The following is a 19,951-nucleotide window of genomic DNA, read 5'->3' as shown; positions in this document are numbered from 1 at the left end:
AGAGTATGTCTACTATCAATATATGTTATTGTTATAGAACATTCTGGGCTTTAAGTGCTCTATGACAAGAGTGAGACGATAACAAAAATCAGGATAAGTCTCTAAATGTACAGACATGTGTGAAATCATTGCCATCCAAAACAGGGTTGATGTGGAACTCAGAGAAATCTCAGTGTGGAATCCATGAGATCTGGGCTGTTTTGAGTGGGGCCGAAAGGTTATCCACTCAGTACCTGGAAATGGGTCATTTAGCATCTTTTCACAGTGTTAGAACATCCCCTAATTCACCTTGTAGCTGCCATTATTTTTCATGCATGAATCTATTTTTTACTTCATGTCTTCTATTAATTTATTACTCAATAGACAGTGCATCTATTTTCTGTTGGTTACTATTTTTATCAAAATTTATAGTGTTATAATTTATGTTGCAGACTAAGAAGGACAAAAGTCTTCTTAAAATACAACTGTAAACAAGAGTTTTAGTTAAAACATACTTTAAATGCATTGCCAGACTTCCCCAAATTAAGGGGACTTTCCGAAGCTTATCCTTCACTTCACTAAGAATGAGATAAACTATAGTGAGGGAGAAGTGAAAAGTAAGTGTGGCATGTGAGGTTGCGCAGAGGACAAATGCCAGTATGTCTGCAGGACGTGGTCAAGACTAAGGCGTGGGCTCATGAGAAAAAGAAGCTGAATTCATGAGGTCTGCTCTAATGCTGCTGCTCATTATATGAGTTCTACATTAGTGCTTCACTGAGTGCTATCAGAAATAAACGTAAATTTGTTCATAGAAAAGTACTCAATTTTTTACTTGCAAAGCAGTCCTGGGTTAAGGTAAGTTTTATATGTGTGCACTGTTACAAAGTTTGCTATGTAGATGGAGAGCCGATACACCGTATTTGAAAAAGGTAAAAAGCAGAAATGATAGATTCTGATACCTAGGAACTTTAGCTACAGGAATTTTCAGTGATAATGTCCTAATTGCCATGGGATTGAAGAAGTAAAATTACTATTTAAAATTAATCAAGCAAACCTTTACTGAGGGAAGCCAATGAACAGATACCATAACGAATTAAAAAGCATAATTGTTGAAAATTCGAGAAAGCAAATAGGATAATTGACAGATTAGGTAATAATAAAGAGCCTATGAGGAAATCACAATGAGACACTAGAACAATATTTTTAAATAAATATTCATTTCTTTAAATATTTAATTAATTTAATTATCTAATTTGTCTGGGTGTTTTGTCTGCATGTTTGTCTATGCACCACTTGTTTGCTTGATGACTCAGAGACCAGAAAAGGGTGTTGAATTTCCTGGGTCTGGAGTTGCCGACAGCTGGGAGACACCATGTGGATGCTAGGAATAGGACCATGGTCTTCTGAAAGAGCAGCCAGTGCTCTTAATTGCTGGGCTATCTCTCCAGGCTCAGAGAGAAACGTTTGAAGAGATAGCAAGGCAGTTGAAAATATAAAACCAGATAATAAATACTATATGGAAATAGAATGAAATCTTTACATAAGCACAACTAATTAGAACCTTAGAAGGAAAAATAGAGAATGGTATGGTTTGTATTTTAGGAGAAAGTAACAAACACTATCTTCCAGGACTCACTGATATAGAATGCATGGATACAAAGAGGCGTAAACCACACTACGGAAAACAGATACACATAAACGTACCCATAAGTATATTATTGCAAAATCCAAAAGCCATGATCTTTAAGACGAGCTTCAGACAAACAGGAAATGAGGTACTTAGAAAGGAGAAGTTATCTGACATGCTCTCATTAGCAAAGCTGGGAACCAGAAGCAGGAGGAATATTGGCAAATGAAGCCAAACTAGTTTTGCTTGCCACCTACCCAGACAGTCTCTAAGGATATAAGAATAAAGAGAGGTTCAGAGAAGACCTGGAAAATAGATCTATGATAGGTACCGGTCATTGTGATATTTATGAATAGTTTTAAGATGGTTGTTCTACACCTTTTAGTTTGAAATAATTAACACTGGATGCTCAGAATAACGAGGCTAAGGCTTAATATTATCTTAAAAGGTGCCAATGGAAAATGGATAATGTGTTTGATTGTACTGAAAAATAGATATTTATGATATTTACTTAATTATCAGGAAATCTGAAAATGCCAAGTCTCCTGAACATCAGTTTCTGAATTAGTAAAACCATGGTAATTATAGTGAGATGAGTGTTGGTTTTATATATTTTTAAATAGTGCCTAATACATCAATGCCGGGAATACTTAGATGCAGACATCATTTTAACTTGAAAACTGCCACTGTGAAACAGAACAATACTAAGGATATTACACACCATGGAGAAAAATAATGTGTAGAATTTTTTATTTTTATTTGTAATCATTAATTATGAAAAATTCCAGAAATGCCCTGAATGTATGCAGCATAGTTATCTGGGACAGGGCATGTTGCCCAGTGTGAGAGTACAAGGGAAGCTCAAGGCTATAGGTTTAGTCTCTAGTTCACCAAAACAGATATGCAAACAGACATAAAAGAAAAAGAAAATAGCTAGCTAGCCTTCGAATAAGAACTTTAGGCTTGATTTTCAGTTTATGACAGGTTTTATATTGGTTACTATTTGTTGCCTGCTTTTTTTGTTTGTTTTGTTTGTTTGTTTTTGTTTAATTTTTTGAGACAGGGTTTCTCTGTATAGCCCTGGCTATCCTAGAACTCACTGTGTAGACCAGGCTGGCCTTGAACTCAGAATTCCTCCTGCCTCTGCCTCCCAAGTGCTGGGATTAAAGGTGTGTGCCACCACTGCCCCACTGGAAGACATATTTCTACTTTGAATACTTACATATTAGGGCATATCATCCTTTTTAAAATGAATTACCAAGTGGAATTTTCTAGGCAAATGGAATGGACAGTTTAACCTATTTGAAGATGAAGTACCCTCATTATTAAAGATAGTTACTACAAACTACCTATTAGTGAGACTATTGAAACTTAAGCAATGAGCAGGCCATTTCTTCCCAGTAAGACCAAATGCACCTCACTTTTAAAGTATTTTGGCACATGTCTATAATTGTAAAAAAATGGTAGGTGAAGGATCATAAGGATAAAGAACATTTTCAAATCATCTTCCATAGTGAGTCAGCTTGTGCCTCATAGAGAACACACTCAAACAATATTGAGCTGATTATCTATTTTCTGGTTTGGATCTGCCTTTCAAGAATTCTCACATCTTTTCTCCATTATTCTAAGATATCAGTATTGTCAATAAGCATTATAGATGTTGATATCAACAAAGTAGCCTCTGAGAAATGACCAGTGCTACTCGATAACAGACCTACTGATCTATGTTTAAATTAAAATATTTTCTCACCTTCATGGACCCTACCTGTGTCATAATTTATCTGTAATTGTTTGAGCCTGTAAAGTTTTATTGATTAGCATTCATGATTTTTTTCATTTCCTTTGATTACCCCTTTATTCACTGTTGAAGAAAAACTATGGTCTAAATTCCACAGACTGACTATTGATATTCAGGAAGAAAGTGCCTTTCAGGAGATACATAACATCAGTCACTAGAAAGAGAGTGTAAGAGAGGAAAGTGAAGCATTGTTATTGCTGTTTTTAGTATAATAAGACTGGCTTACTGTACAAATACAAATACCATTTGTTTCATTTACAGTTCTATTGCTGTGTCAAGGCACCTCAATTAAGGCAACTTAGAGAAGAAAGAGTTTCTTGGGGACTTAGCATTTCAGAGGTTAGAATTCATCGCTAATATGGTAGAGACCATGTTACCAAGCAGGAAACTTGATGTTAAAACAGTGTCTGAAAGCTTACATCTTCATTCAGATATATGAGGCAGAGAGAGAGAGAGAGAGAGAGAGAGAGAGAGAGAGACAGACAGACAGACAGACAGACAGACAGACAGACAGACACTGGGGATGTCTTATGACACTGACACACCTCCTTTGACAAGGTCACACCTCCTAATCCTTCCCAAACAGTTCCACCAACTATAGACCAAATATTCAAGGAAATGAGCCTATGGAGGCCATTTTCACTCAAATCACTCTACCATTAAGAGTTTTGTCAAATATATAGTGGTTTTTTTGGCTTGATTTTTTTATTTTTTTTGGAAACATTCCTGATCCTGTTATGAATTATGAAAATCCAAAGAACCCCTAGCAGTGAATGAATTAATGGTATTTTTGGGGTAAAAGCTAACTGCACGTTGCAATCTCAGAAGGACACTGAATAAATAATTTTATATCATGTGAAAATTCTATGAAAAACTATAAAACTTTTTCTTTTCACAGCAATTTAAACTTTTCTATAGATAGTTTATTCTTGTTTTTTTTTTTTTTTTTTTCTGGAAAGAAATGATGATTTAGATGTTCATACTTTGGAATGACATCACATTTGTTATTGTCCTCATTCTCTTTTCTATCCCAAGACATTTTGTAGTCGCCCCTTTATTGTTTCATTTTGTCAGTAATTTTACTTATTTTAAATCATTGCGAAATGTTTATGCTTTCGCATAGTGAAAAGCAGAGTTTTAATCTGGGAGTTAGAAATCTTGGGACATTAACTGTGTGTAGACTAAATGGGTAAGGCACCATTTCTCCACCTTATTGTCCATCAATAAACCCTGGACTTGAGAGCCTTGTTTTTTTAGTGTTTCATCATCAGACATGCCTCATAACAAGATACATTTATCTATCCAGAAACTATTATGTAGCCTCCCCTGTATGTTTAAACCGTGTTTATCATGTTCCTCTCTCCCTGGTGGTCTTCTTAGGCTTGAAATGTACCACCACCACCACCAATGCATTAGGGGGCCCTTTGGATTGGCCAAACTGTTTCCTCTTTGTTATTTCTGTCTACAGTGATTTCTTCTTTATCCAAAACTTGCCAAAACATGCTCTAATGTCCTTTGATTGCTGGTTTTATGTCAGCTTGACATAAAGTATAGTCACCCAACAGGAAGGAATCTCAACTGGGAAAATGACTCCTTAAGATCAAGCTGAGGCAAAGCCTGTAGGACAATTAGTGATTTCGTTTGAGAGTCCAGCCATTGTGGATGAGGACCCACCCCTTATCTGTCGTCCAGTGTTCTAGAAGAAAGCAAGCTGAGCTACTCATGAGGAATAAGCCAGTAAGCAGCACCCTTCCATGGCCTCTGCATCAGTTCCTGCCTCCAGGGTTCCACTTTGAGTTCCTCTCCTGACTTCCCTGATGATGAATGGTGATAGTGAAATATAAGCTAAATAAACCTTTCCTCCCTAAGTTGCTTTGGTCATGGTGTTTCATCATAGCAGTAGTAAGCCTAATTAGGGCACCTTCTTCTGGAAAGGACCGCTCCTTCTTGGCCTTTGGAGTTATAGACCTCCCTCAGAAAGGTCCTTCACTTTCCTAAGCAACCCTCATACTATCACTTTTACGTCATTCTTTCCACACATCATTCTTGTACCTACATATTTATGTATAGTGAAGCTTGCCATCCTGACTAGCCTGGAAGTGCCAAGGAAGCAAGGACTGTGAGTTCCTATTCTACCTGGATGTAGCCAGGAGCTGGCAAAGTGATATATTGATGATTATCTACAATTGGATTAACTTCAAGTGATATCTCATAGAACTTACTACGTATTTTTGTTGTTGCTGCTATTTTTGTTGACATATGAAGTAAGTAAAAAGCGCTTCGTAAGATATTTGAAGAGTTAAGTCAGGCTTTTTAATCAAGGGAAAAATGCTTTATTGAAAAAAGTTCTGTGCTTTCTCAGATTTTTTTTTTACAGTTAAATATATTTTTGAATCAAACATTTGTCTTAATATGGTTGTTTTCTCTTTAACAATGGAGATGTTATAAAATCTAGCAATGAGATCTCTTTGTTTTATGACTGTTAAAAAGAAAGCACACACATGAACACATATACACATATGCAGGATCCTTTAACAAATATATCTGTACAGCGATTGACATGCTTTTTGATACCCAGCAGATACTTAGTTTGCTCAGTTTTTATATCTGTCTACAGATCCTGTAATTCTTTTAGAAAATTCTTGTGTCAACACATTGTACCTTGTAGATTATATAGATCAGATAGCCTTATTCCATTGACTAAATTGATTCAAGTATATGCTAGAAAGTAATATTTAATCACAGAATATTTTAGCATATTTTGGAAAGGTATAAAAAGGAACTCAGTGTTAAAAATGTCAATGTATTTATAATGAGACAGTGCCTCAGTTTAGGTTAGATAAACAAAAGTGGAAAGGCCATTGGTTAAATCATGAATAGTGACTTAAGTAATTTAGAACTGATGATTATCAATAAAGATAAAATGAACATCAGGTGATAATGAGACTAAATGCCCAGTTCTAATGGTAATTAACTGCATCTCTGTGTGTGTGTGTGTTTGTACTAAAGAAAATTCACATTCCTAATGGAACTGAAAATGCCTGTTAATTTAATTTTAATTTCTGAGTGTTGACAATATTGCATTTCTTTCAACTTCTGCCTCATTGCATGAGAGAAGTCAGGTGCATGAGGACTATTTTAGCACAGAGCATTCCCTTCAAAATTCTGACTTCCCATTGACTCTTTTCTTCCTTCCAGGAGAGCACACAGCTGCTATAAATGTCGTCAGTGCAGTTTCACAGCTGCTGACACTCAGTCACTATTGGAGCACTTCAACACAGTTCACTGCCAGGAACAGGAAATCACTACTGCTAATGGCGAAGAGGGTGGCCATGCCATTCCCACCATCAAAGAAGAGCCCAAAATTGACCTCAAGGTCTACAGTCTGCTAAACCCAGACTCTAAAATGGGAGAAACAGTTCCCGAGAGCATAGTCAAGAGAGAGAAACTTGATGACAAGGAAGGGCTGAAAGATAAAATCTGGACTGAGAGTTCAACTGATGACCTTCGTGGTGTGGCTTGGAGAGGGGCAGACATCCTACGTGGTAGTCCATCCTACACTCAAGCAAGCTTAGGGCTCTTGACGCCTGTGTCTAGCTCCCAAGAGCAGACAAAGACTCTGAGGGACAGCCCCAATGTTGAAGCTGCCCACCTGGCACGACCTATGTATGGCTTGGCAGTAGATACCAAGGGCTTCCTGCAAGGGGCTCCTGCTGGCAGTGAGAAGTCTGCATCTCTTACCCAGCAGTATCCTGCCTCCGGAGAGAGCAAGACCAAGGATGAATCCCAGTCGCTGTTACGGGTAGGAAGGTTTCTTTATTTAAAATAATTTATTCCAAACATATTTTGTAAGCTTAGCCTAATGTATTATGTGGTGAAATTAAATAATCTGTATTGATGCAGTGATATTTTGTATGCATGAAGGCCAAAGGAGCAGAAAGTAGCTCTTAGGGGCTTGTGCAGTTCACGTATACAGTCCAAGGTAGGCAATTACCTATTTGTCTTTGCTCTCAGCGGTGATGAAGGCTTGTTAACCATTCTTGGTGATTATGCAAAGCCACAAAGCTGCCTTTGGAGCAGGGAGCTTTCTGATCCCATAGAGATGCTCAGCTGTATTCGAATAACGATCTGACGGCTAAACTTTAAGGTGCTATGATACAGTACATAGTTGATAAGGGAGGTTAGCAGAGATTAAGACAGTAAGAATGGAAACTCCTGGGCGAGGTGCTAATCTGGAAAGCAGCATTTCTTAATACACACACACACACACACACACACACACACACACACACACACTCGCCAGTGCCTGTAGTTCAGTTGTCAGAAAGAATGAAAAAGATGAACAAAATCTAAAAATGAATGGTGCACTTACTGCCCAGAGATGAGCTCCTTGTATTTAATACTCTCGGGGTCTGGTAGGGATGGAAAAAGCAGGGGTGCGGGTGGCGAGGGAATGAAACTGCATCTACAACTAATCTTTACTAGTGTGTTCCTGCAATGTAGACCCAGTGCTTCGAAAACTTACTGTATCTTTTGAAACTTCATGAGCTCCCACATGCTGTGTATGGATTTTGCTCGAGGTAGAGAGCATCCTTCAGCATTTTACCTCAGTGCTGAGCAAGTTTAATAACTGCTGCATGGTTTTGAAACTATGTCCCGGCCCAGAAGGTAGGATCAGAAACTAACTCACTTTACAGAAACACCTGATTAGGAAATGGAGTCCGGTCTGCTCAGGGCTTTGACATCTAGGTCTGAGAAGAACCTCTTGGCTGTGAATCAGCTCGACTGCTCTGTTCTCACTTCAGATTCCCTGAAGCCTTCCTGAGGGTCTCCGGTGTCTGTGGAGTAGAGCTAAAGAATGTCCCTTGGAGGTGACACAGATAGTTAGGAAAGTCATTACTTTCTTCTGCCTGATGTTAAGCCCTAGAATTAAGCCTTGAATATAGAAGAGGGGAGTACCTTGTACCATCAAGAAATGAAGCCTTTTTCTTGTCATCTGGCAGGAGCAAATGTTCTCCAAGTAACTTTGGAAAGAAAGAAAACAGTCCTGTATCCTCAAGGAACATGCTCACCTCAGGCCACTTCCATTGTAGAACAGTAGGTAGATGAACCTGTATGATGTATAGTATAGCTTTTTTAAATTACATCGTGATTTTGGGGGGAGGGGGGTCTCAGAGGCCTTTTATGGTTTCTATTTGAGAGGGAGAATGGTGTTTGTTATATGTGGTATTGGTGTCCATTGACACTTAACAATAGTGCACACTTGGGTGGTCTCCTTCAGATCACCTGAGCCTCCTCCTGGCTTCCTTTTTCACATCACTGACATTTCTGCTTGGCTCCGAGTTGTTCTAATTTTTTTAAACTATTTCCAGTGTGTCACCCTTCCTGCCTCCTTCCAAGGACTTGGAATGATATACTTATCATTTCAGTAGTTGATTAAGCAGCAGACTGAAAGCCCTAGCAGTGTTGTGATCAGGAGGATAAAACTTCGCAACACAACTCCTTCTTCTCAGTTCCTTTACTTCCTGTAATTCCCTGACTGCAAGTTTCCATTGCACCATTTCAACTGCCCTTTCACTTCCTCTGCATTAGCTGCTGACGTAGGAGAACCTCAGCACAACTAAGTCTTTAATGAACGCCTCAATGCCTTACCTTGGGATTTAGGAGTTTTAAAGTCGGCCGTGCACTTCATTTCAGAGTATAGGCGCGTGCACACCTTTTACAAGACAGGCTCATTCTTCTGCGATGTTAATCAAATGTGAATCTTTAAGAGTTATGCTTTGTGTTATAGTGATTCTTTGGGGGAATCTCTAATTCTATTAAATAGTTGGAATAGAAAGAGTGGGCCAGCTTGGTTCATTGTGCAAGCTTTGGCTTGATTTCTTAACTGAATTTCAAATTTTTGATCTGTAATATCTTCAGGAGCTTTGAGAGAAACCTGGTCACATTGACAAGGGGAGAAATTTTTAGTTGAGAAATTGAGGAGATTTGTATTCTCGGTGGTGGAATAGGAGACGCTTCATTGTCATAGCAAATAGACTGTCGGTTCATTCTGGTAGGAAGTGCCCTGCAGAGTATGATTGCCATGCTTACGAAAGGCAAAAATAATGCAGCTCTTTGTATAAAACCCCAAACTAGTATCATGTTTATAAGTGCAGTGTAAAAGTGTAGAACTGATGGGAGTGAGATTCCGTGTTCTACCTATGGTATAGGGAAGAGCATTAACTTTGGAGTTTCTGAAGCAGAGTGGAAGGAACCTGGGAAGTGAGCTTCTCTCCAGCCTGTGTGTTTACTCAGAGTAACCATAGTAACATACTTAGGACATGGAAGTCGTTTTGTTTTGTTTTTGTTTTGTTTTGTTTTTTCATTAGTTTGATCAGTACAGCAGCATGCAGCATAGTAAGCTAGTAAATGCTTTTATAGAAATTGCTATTGCCGAGAGAAAAAAAAAAACAAAAAACAACCAAACAAACTTTAAATCATTCTGGCAAGAGGTACAGACTGATAGAAAAAGTCAAGTGCAGAAAGGTTGTCCTAGATTTTCGGATCTAGAATGTGTTGGCTTAACGTAGTTCAGGACTGTTAAGAGATGAAGACATTTTCAATGACTAGGCCAGATCTATTTCGGCTTCTTTTATAAAGCATGTGACTATAATGCTGCTTTCAGGATATTCGTTCTCTGAGGACACATTTTATTTTATTTTAATTAATTAATTTATTTTTGACTGGGTCTGTGGTAAAGTTTGCTCTCTTCCTACAAGTACAGAAGGAAGCACTCCAAAGGCGCCTCCTGTTCATATTTCTTTCATCAGCACCGGCCCCCTATTTCCTGTTCATGTATTTGCTTGTTTTTATTTTTTCCCTTTTGTTGTGTCTATGTCTAGAGCAGTACCCGCCCTTTTTGGGGGCTCTCAGGCCATTTGCTTATGTATGTTCTCATTTAGTGAATGCCCTTCTGTTTCTGCTTTGTTATGCATGGTAAAGACATGTAAAGAGCTCTAAATTACTTATGCCACCTGTGAGGATCACTGAGCTCAGATGGTGACAAAGGACACATTGGCTTAAGTTTTCCCTTGTAAATCACTTTTGAAAAAGTCAGACTTTTCATTGCAATCAGTATGACTTATAATGTCTTTGAGTATTTTGTGAGTTTGAAGGAATAGTAAAGATTTTTTGGTTAAGTAAAACGTTTGCTATATTTTTGATGAAATTTGCTACAATTGTTCACAGTTATATGCACAATTTGCTTTTTAAATGGAGTGGTCAGCAAAGTTTAGTAAATACAAAACCAGTGTTTTTACTTATATTTCAATTTGGCCTCATGAAGAACCTATAAATATTCAACATTACCTATGCCGAATTGGGATTATCAATTAGTTACATGTTTTAAAATAGTTTTTCCGTCTATATTTAAGTGGTGGATTATGATGTTGATTGGCCCATGCACAACTTTACACCTGTTTATCTGAGCAGTGTATCTATGCATTTACTTTTAGGGAAACAAATAACAAATATAATTGTATTGATCTTTTTTTAATTCCTGTTTTATCCTTCTGGATTTTATTCATACACTAGAATTTTTTAAAGTTATTTTTGTGACATAGAAATCATTCAACAGAAAAGCAAACAAATAGGGAGAGGAAAAAAATTGGACCTTAAATATCACGATTTGGCCAGTAACAAATGGAGTTTTAACTGAATGAAGCAATGGCCCAACCAGAGGAATTCGAATGAATGAGACTTTAAGAGGAAGCAGGGCATGTCACCAGCCAGACTCCAGTCAATCATTTGTGGAGAGACAGTGTCCTGGTTGCATTTGTAGACACAAATTCTTCCTTAGGTTTGAGCACTCAAGCTATTAGGAACTTCCTTCAGCCCACAAGGGGAAACTGAGTCATAGTGGCATTGATTTGGGGTTTGTTGCTTCAACATCCTTATCAAAGTGTTGGTTTTAACATCTACACCCTGCACCGATTTGGCATTTTAGTGGAGACTTTCAGATGTGGGCCTCTGGGAGTTGAGTTCCGTGGCAGGCCACTACCTGTTCAAGGCGAGCCTGCAGGAAATCCAAACATCTATCTCTGACCCAGGATCTGCTTGCTGCCTTCTTTGCAGCACTGCTGTGTGGCTTAGTTAATTAATGTTTGTCAGCTCATTCGAGGTCCTCAGATTCAGAGTGCCTGATAAGCAAAAGTAGCCTGATTACTCGCTCATCTTGTAAATGTGATACTGAGGCAGTACAAAGCAGACCTTCTTTCTCTTTTTCTTTAGCAGTGTTAAATTTATAGCCTAGAGGCTGCTGATACCGGAGTCCTTTCAGATGCAAAAATGTTCTTTTGGAAGCAGCCATGCAAACAAGCCCCCATGATGAATACCTTAACAACAACTGACACAAGACCTCAGGAACCTTTTTAAACTAAAGATGATCTCAAGTGAAAAGAGATATTTATTGTTGTGCTTCATATTTAATGAAAACCCCACCATCATACAGGAAATACTGACTTACTGTCTATGTAAATAACCATTTCCCTCAGCATCTTTGAATCTTTTAAACATGTATAGTCTCACAGGAACAGGTGAGGTTCTGTCAGAAGCACATTAATATATTACTTTCCTATTGGAAAAATAAAACATAATCCTTACTATTTATCCTATCCAGATATTGTATAATTCTTGTATAATTAGCTGCCTGTAATTTGTATTGATGCCTTGTTTTGGGGGAGAAAGGGCTGACAACTGCTAGAAAAATTTATGATATAAACTCAAATTTAGTTTGATATTTTCAAAAATAAAGCCTAGAAATTGAATTTAGTGCAAGTAATAGCAGGCATGGCCACTTTAATTTTATTTACTAAGGTAGCTTTTTTTCTTCTTACTAGTCATTAATAATTTGCAGCAAAATATAATTTTTTGATGGATATAAAGGAATGGGATTACCCATAAACAAGGTTGGATTTATTAGTTTTACTATCGAGGATTCTAGTAACCTAATTTTATTTTATTTAGCTCCATTGGCTGAAATACGTTTTTTAAAAAAGTATTCTCTCACACCTAAAACATGCTTGGTTATAAACTAGACTGTAAAGTCTGGCGTGGATTCCTAGACCAGGGGAAGCAGATATATCTTCATTCACTGTAGTCGATATGAAGCGGTTTCATTTACTTCAGTATTTGTAATTTCCTGTTTGACTACCCTTTGCTTGGCTCCCTCATTCTCCTCAACCCCTGCCCCTGACTGTCTGAGGCAGTAGATACCAGGAGTTCCAAAGGGAACCATTGTTGAGTTTGTTTAGTTGTAGGAGGGGGAAGAATATACAGGTGACCCACATTTTAGCCATACAGAGAGGTGCACAGCGAGGAAGTGTGTCAGCCATCAGACATATCCTGATGTGAATCTAGCTTATCCAGCCTTTTCTTCTCCCAGTAACTAATTTCATGGGTAGACTTTACATTAAATACCATACTAAAATAATATGTGATCATTTTGGATTTTGTTACTGTTTTCACCAAAAAAAAGTAAAACATTTTCTTCTTCAGGATTTTTTTCTCCTCTTGGTTTAAGAGCTTAAAGGTTGTTAAGCAAAGCCCGTTACGTGATTGGTCTTTCAGTTACTCAGGGAAGCGTGGCAAGGCAGGGTTCCTACCTTGGGATGTGGTATTAGGATGAGGTATTTTCCAGTGAATCTTCTAGTCACCTCCTTCCTTCCTTTGGGAGAAACAAATGACATTATAGATGCTGATTTCTAATAGTAACTTTGCAGAAAAATTCTATAACATTTTGTTTTATAGTATATTCTGTCTGTGTTGCCAGTGCTGAGAAGTGAGAAAAAGGCACCTTGATCTGTTTTTATAATTATAGAACAAATAAACTAAATTGAGTGTTTGATATTCTTGTCCAAGTTGGGGTAGAAAATGCCTCTCAAATATAATTTGACATGTCAGCTTACCTCTTCTTTTAGTTTTTTTAAAATTTAACTTAGGCATATTAACTGGGAAAGGGTAAATATGGACATTTACTTACTTGTACTTTCAAAGTTAACCAGAGAATATTAAACAAACACGTTTTTGAAATAAAATATACTTAATTTTCCTACATTTAGAAAGTTGTAGATACTGATTATTTCTTAAGACATGATGGGTGTGGGGATACCAGCAATGTGTTTTTACTCTGGGTTTTTAGTAAAGTCAGTAATTTATGTGGAGAAATCATAAATTCCATGATAATATGATATAGTGAATTGCATTCATCTGTAATGTTACATTTCATTTAAGTTTTTGTATTCAAGACTTATTCTTGACTATGCTTTAAAAAAAGGTCTTGGTAGATAAATGACCCGTAAAATAATCTCTTCTCAGAGAATTAACTTCATGAACTTAGCTTATAATCCAATATATCATGAGAGCAGCTCTGTAGCTGTCTAATTGGAATTCTCACTGAAGAAGACAAAACCTGCAATGCTACTTCAAGGAAAAAAAAAATCATGCTCAGGAAGGCATTAAAAATGAAAGAACTGTTAAAACATAGGCAGCTATTTATAATTAATGACTAAGCAATTGAAACTTTAACATTTCAATTTCTATTACCTTTCGGTTAATTTATTAGGGCATTAATGCCATCATATTAATTAATCCAAAATCCTTGAAGTTCAAATTATTTCTGTTCCTTTTATTTAGATGAGGAGATGAAGGCAGTGGTTTTACTTAGGTTGCCAGAAGTCACAGTGCATGTCAAGGCAGAGGTGACATGCTGCCTTGGCTGTCAGATCAGAGTCCCTGCGTAGCCTCTCCTGCCTAAATTTGATTGCTAATAAGTGCTTGGGGGACTACACTCACTTTCAGGGTGAGTTTGCTCTTCTGCACACCCAGCAACTTATGTGTATATGAATAATATTGAAGTTCTGAAGTTTTGAAAGTGACACATGTCTATTACAAAGAGGAGAACTGTACAGAAAATGAAAACCATGACGGTACTCCATTGCACCCCAATGCACAATTTTCTGTTCATATTTTGGCATCAGATATATCTTTTAGGTACACTCACATATTTATTTTATTGAAACATAGGACTATGTACCCTATCATTACATAGTTTGCTTTTAAATTTAACAATGTGATGTGGAAGTTTTTACTTGTTCATAAAGACATGTCACAATATTTGTTTTAAGGCCTTATTATTATAGCTACCTATATCATATCCTTAATGAATTCACTGATGAACATTTAGACTATTTCCAATTTTACTTATAAAGAATACTTAAAAGCTAGGCCTCAACATTCATATCAGTAACACCAGCACTCAAAATGTTGGGGCAGATTAATTCCTATGGAGCTCAAGGACAGCTTGATCTACACAGTAAGTTCCAGGCTAGCCTAGGCTACAAAGTGGTGAGATTCTGTCTCAAAAACTAACTAACCCATCAGAAAAACAAAACAATCATAAAAAAGGATGCATAATTCCCCTGTATCTATCACTTTTCATTTCTTTGATATAGTTTTTATATAATTCATAAGTTGTATGATAAAATATGTCTAATAACTAATATTATTTTGCTCACTGTTTTTTAAAATGGTCCCTTTCATACAGAAATTCTCTAGTCATAATAAGCATGGAGAATAATATGCAGTAAATCCTTAGGGATAGGCTGCTGACTTATAAACGGAGTATTAAGGAAGATAAAAAGAATAAAGAGAACAACTAATAATTTGAGATATCAACTTCTTAATGTCTTTATGAATATACACACATCTACTACCTAGGTTTATCTTCAGTATAGTTTATAGCTTAGTTATTAGACATGTTTAGTTTTAATCTTAGTCAAAATTTATATGTGTCATTCAGATAGAAACAGTCCCTGAAGATTAGCTTATCTTTTTGTGTGTGTGTGTGTGGGGGTATAGCCTCTCTCTCTTTCTGTCTCTCTCTCTTTCTGTCTCTGTCTCTCTCTCTCTATCTCTCTCTCTCTCTCTCTTTCTCTCATGTAATTTTTTGGAGTCATATTCTGGCTACCGTTTCCCAATTTTGGTGAATCTTGTTTTCCTTAGATACATTTCGAGTGTATCTATGGACAACTGTGTGGGCTGGAAGGCATAAGAAGACAGAACTCTAGATTTGTTCTTTGAAAGATGTCTATCTTTGTTGTCTTATCAGGTATATACTTCTATTCCATTACAAATTATTTCCATTATGAGAGTATCAGAATACCCGATCTGATGTCTACAGTCTTAATGAAGTACTGGAAGGAGAAAAGCATGAACATTTCTAAACTAACATTGCATTTGCACTTGTTATTTGCTTGAAAAGAATTACAGAGGCTCAGACCATTCTTAATTACATGTTCACAAAGATATGCTTCCTACCAATTGCATATATTTAAGTAAGGTATGCTAAACCAGTCTTATATTTAGGAACATAAAGATTTAAAGGTGCTTACATTATTTAGAATAATCATTTGCCTTTCAAAGGAGAAAGTTCTTTATACAGAAATATAGCCTTTTAATTTATTTGTAAACTTTTAATTTGTCTTGCAAAAAACAGTACAGTTAAAGGCGGTGTTGATAATCTTTTAGAATATTCATGTTACTCTTGCCTAGTTCTTGTTTTTTCAAATTTACAACAGCACATGTTCTTATTAATGAGGGAAATTCCATATATTTTGTTTGAACAATATAGCAAGAATAAATAAAACATGGATTGTATGGATGATTTCTATGATATGCCAATGGCTCTTTAGTTCTCTGTCACCACAACCTTTACACTATGTGATATGATTCCAGTTGGTTTATGTAAGAGTTTGCTTCAGTGTCCCATAAAAGTTAAATATATCTACCAAGCTTTGAGATACTGTCCTTACATTAAATAGTCCTCTAAACACCTGCATTTGTGGCTTTAGAGTATGCACATCACATCATTGGGTTTTATTTATAGGTGAATACTAACTCATGATTCTACTTCTCATTTCCTGCTTTCTTTCTTGTTCTTCTGGGCATCATGGTGGGAAGTAGATTGTACTGTAGGAGGGTACATTTTGTGTTATAAACATAATTTGTGACGAAGTAGTTCCGTGACCCTGGAGGATTCAGCCAACCCTTATGTACCCCATTTCCCGTGCTTTAGAAAACTCTAGATCGTGGATATGCAGTTTGTTAAATTGGGCTGTGTCAATTTCCTGTTGAACCGTAAAACTTTCTGATGAATGAATTAATCAATGGGCAACAGAGTTATAAGACACAAACCTTATATTTAAGCTTAATAAATCTGAAGAGAGATTAATTTATCTGAAATACAAATTGAAATATGGCTTTCATCTAGTAGCTGAAAACTTGTAAGGCATCAGTAACTGTCACACACAATCTGAAACATGAAAAAAACACATTGTTTAAGCTTAGCATACGCACCAAAAGAATACTCCTTTGTAAATAATCATGTTGCAAAAGAGTCAGACATTTAGAGGCTGCTCTATGATTTGGGGGCCGGGGGGGGGGCAGAAATATACACAATGTGAAATAAAGTGACCTGGTGGCAGAATGACAGGAAAAAAAAATTGTATCTTTAGTTGCTGGTATTGAGCACTGATGCCTGTTTTGTTCTCTGTCAGATGTACTGATCAGAAGTTTAGATGAGGAAACTAATTTTAGTAGGTGGGGTGCAAATTTCTTAAGAGTCCATGAATAGACTCTAATCCCAGCTGTTTCATTGCAAATATAAAAATAAAATTGGCTGTGAATCACTCAAACCCTGTTTAATGGGTGTGAATAATTCAGTTTCATCCCACTGAAATCTTGAAACTATAAACCTATCTTAGTTCTTTATGTTCTTTCAGAGTTCATATCTCATTATTCGGAGATGACCTATTTGAAGTATGGGTGGTCATAATGAAAGGGGCCATATTTCTAATTAGCCCCTGTGGTTTTCAGCCTTGCTGGTAGCCTCTAGCTTGAGGGTAAGAGTAGAGATGAAAAGGTCTAGGCATAACTAAGAACAAAACATAGGCAGATTAAATTAGTAATTCTCAACATTTTTCTCTCAATAAAATATAGGTTCATTATAGAAACGAAGAACACAGATATTCAACGTATTCAATATATCTTTGTGGGTACGCACATGTATACACTCACAAAGACATATGATTTTCCACTTTGTATTTTTATGTTTATTATTAAAATACCATATGATTTTATTTTAGAATAAAATATAAACCTTTTTGAAAGTCAGCATATATTCTGCCTCATCATATTTACAGTTTTTCTAGTAATTTTCTGTATTTGTTCTGGAGAAAACGATCCATTCCTTGTAGTCTGACATTTCCAATGTTTATTACTCTAAGCATTGCAGCATCAGATGTCTTTGTAGATCAATAATTGCATCTTTCCTGTGATTTCAAATAGTTGGATTTGGTGTCCCTATAATTCAGCTTGTTTGGGAGATGACACAGCAGAGGCTTTTATTGGCAAGTATAGGTCACTTTACCAGACTATGTACATATCTATTCCTCGGAAATAGGAAAGCTTTATCATTTCTGGACTTTCATTATTTAGGATTGTCACACCGTGGTAGAAACCCTAACATTTTCTTTCTATGTTAATAGAGGGGGAAAGTTCATAACAGTGAAAATTTGGAAAATGATACATTTTTGTAGCACCAGCAAAGTCTCTCAGGTGGCCATCTCACATTTGTAATTGAAAGCTAGAATTGAAAACTCCATGTCACCTTGACATATAGTTTATGTAATAGGTAATTATACAAAATGAGACCTAATGTTATAAACACACAGGGATTAGTTATTTCCTCAAATGCTTCTGAAAGAAAGTAAATTTACTGTGTATGTGTGCACATAAAAAATTGTTAGGAATGCTTGATGCAATGTTTGGCAAATCAATTGGACTTTGAATATATAAATCATTTTCGAACTTCGTCTGGACAAGTCTATTTTGTCTTCTTTGGAATCTCCTATATGAATTTATTATAAGCATTAATGTCCAATATTAAAGGAGAGGAAAGAAATTCATTTTATATCTTACCTGTATTTGTGTTGTTTATTCTAATTATACTGCTATGGGTAAAGCCCTCTTAGAATTCATATCTATTTGTGAAATTTGAATGCATAGCACACATACAGATGTATTACTATAAATACCTTGGTTAAGAATTTATTTTCAGAGATCCAAAATACATTAGAGTAAACTCATCTAGACTTAAATAAATCTACCAAATTTAATGAGAACTGTAGAACCCTTTCTTCTTATAGTGGTATTTTTTGTCTTCCAATAAATATTAATGCAGTTCCTTAAAAGATAAAAAGGTAAATAAATAAGCATTCCCACCACAAGTAATATTTATAGGAATATGTGTGCAGATCAACTGTGATGCAAAGATAAGTTTTCATGAAAGGCAGAAAAAGTAGGAAGTGACTTTATGAAAAGTATAACAGGTTACATTCAGATAAAAAAATAGTGTTTACAATTAATTTTTGTCCTTGTTGCCAACCAACAAATAAAAAGATCCTAGGAGCAGAAATGGCCCACCAATTAGAAGTACATATTACTCTTATAGAGAACCTACTCTTGGTTCCCAGCACCCTTGTTGTACAATTCAATCATTTTTAATTCCTGGGCATGGCTGTCTAATACCCTCTCATGAACTCTCTGGATACCAGAAGCCCTGTTGCATACATACAGACACACATAATATGAAATAAGATGTATTTAAAAATATACCATATAAAACAGACTAGGCTTTTTAGTAGGTGAATCTGAAGACATGGAAGACAAGCCATAAGGAAAAAGACTGTGAAAACTCAGCCTAACACTTTGGTTTTCAAGATCTGGAAAAACTTAACAGAAATTATGTATAGTATAGCATTGTATAGGAAACTAATACGTGCTATATAGAGAAAATTTTTAAATGCTTATTTGGTAAATTTCAAAACAAAATAGTACAGGGTTTGTTTTGTTTTGTTTTGTTTTGTTTTGTTTTGTTTTGTTTTGTTTTTGAGCCTAAAGATTACTGGAGTAGACTTTCAATTACTTCAGTGCAGTCAGTGTTTTACGTATGATGGTTGGTCAGGACTCGAGATGGTAAGTTTGTGATGAGGATTCTTAATAAGTTGTCTAATCCCTTACTTTCCTCTATCAGTTATAACATGAAGCCTTCATAAGACCCTGATAATAGAAATAACTTCTATATGTATTCTTACATGTAGAAGCTTCAAATTAGGAGAGTTTATATCTGTGAGTAACCAAAGGTAACTTCCTATTTCTATGGATGGAAGAGATAATGAATAAGAATAGCCAACAATGGAGAACCATGCACAGGGTGTTAGTGGTGGTGACAAATTTGATTGTCAATATCAATGTATGGTAACCCTGTTAGCAGAACTCCAGAGTCAAGTGAGGGTAAAATTGCTGATATTGTACCTATAAAAATTTAAGGACATCCAGATTAACTTCTTTCTCTCTCTTTCTTTCTTTCTTTCTTTCTTTCTTTCTTTCTTTCTTTCTTTCTTTCTTTCTTTCTTTCTTTCTTTCTTTCTTTCTTTCTTCCTTCCTTC

At 36.2% G+C, this 19,951-nt stretch overlaps 1 protein-coding gene across 13 annotated transcripts in view; it reads left to right on the top strand.

Annotated features, from left to right (window-relative positions):
• The window catches only part of Trps1 (transcriptional repressor GATA binding 1), a 238,163-nt gene that overhangs the window by 62,455 nt on the left and 155,757 nt on the right, over positions 1–19,951 (top strand). For all 13 annotated transcript variants that reach the window (XM_029469685.1, XM_029469683.1, XM_029469682.1 and 10 more), the window contains one exon: positions 6,603–7,206. In XM_029469685.1, the coding sequence (XP_029325545.1) occupies positions 6,603–7,206 (604 nt within the window). The remainder of the gene's footprint in view (positions 1–6,602; positions 7,207–19,951) is intronic.

This window comes from Mus caroli, chromosome 15, assembly GCF_900094665.2.
Source record: "Mus caroli chromosome 15, CAROLI_EIJ_v1.1, whole genome shotgun sequence".
Classification (NCBI taxonomy): Eukaryota; Metazoa; Chordata; class Mammalia; order Rodentia; family Muridae; genus Mus; species Mus caroli.
The sequence above is the reverse complement of the archived record's forward strand: the minus strand, read 5'-3'. Positions and strand labels throughout refer to the sequence as shown.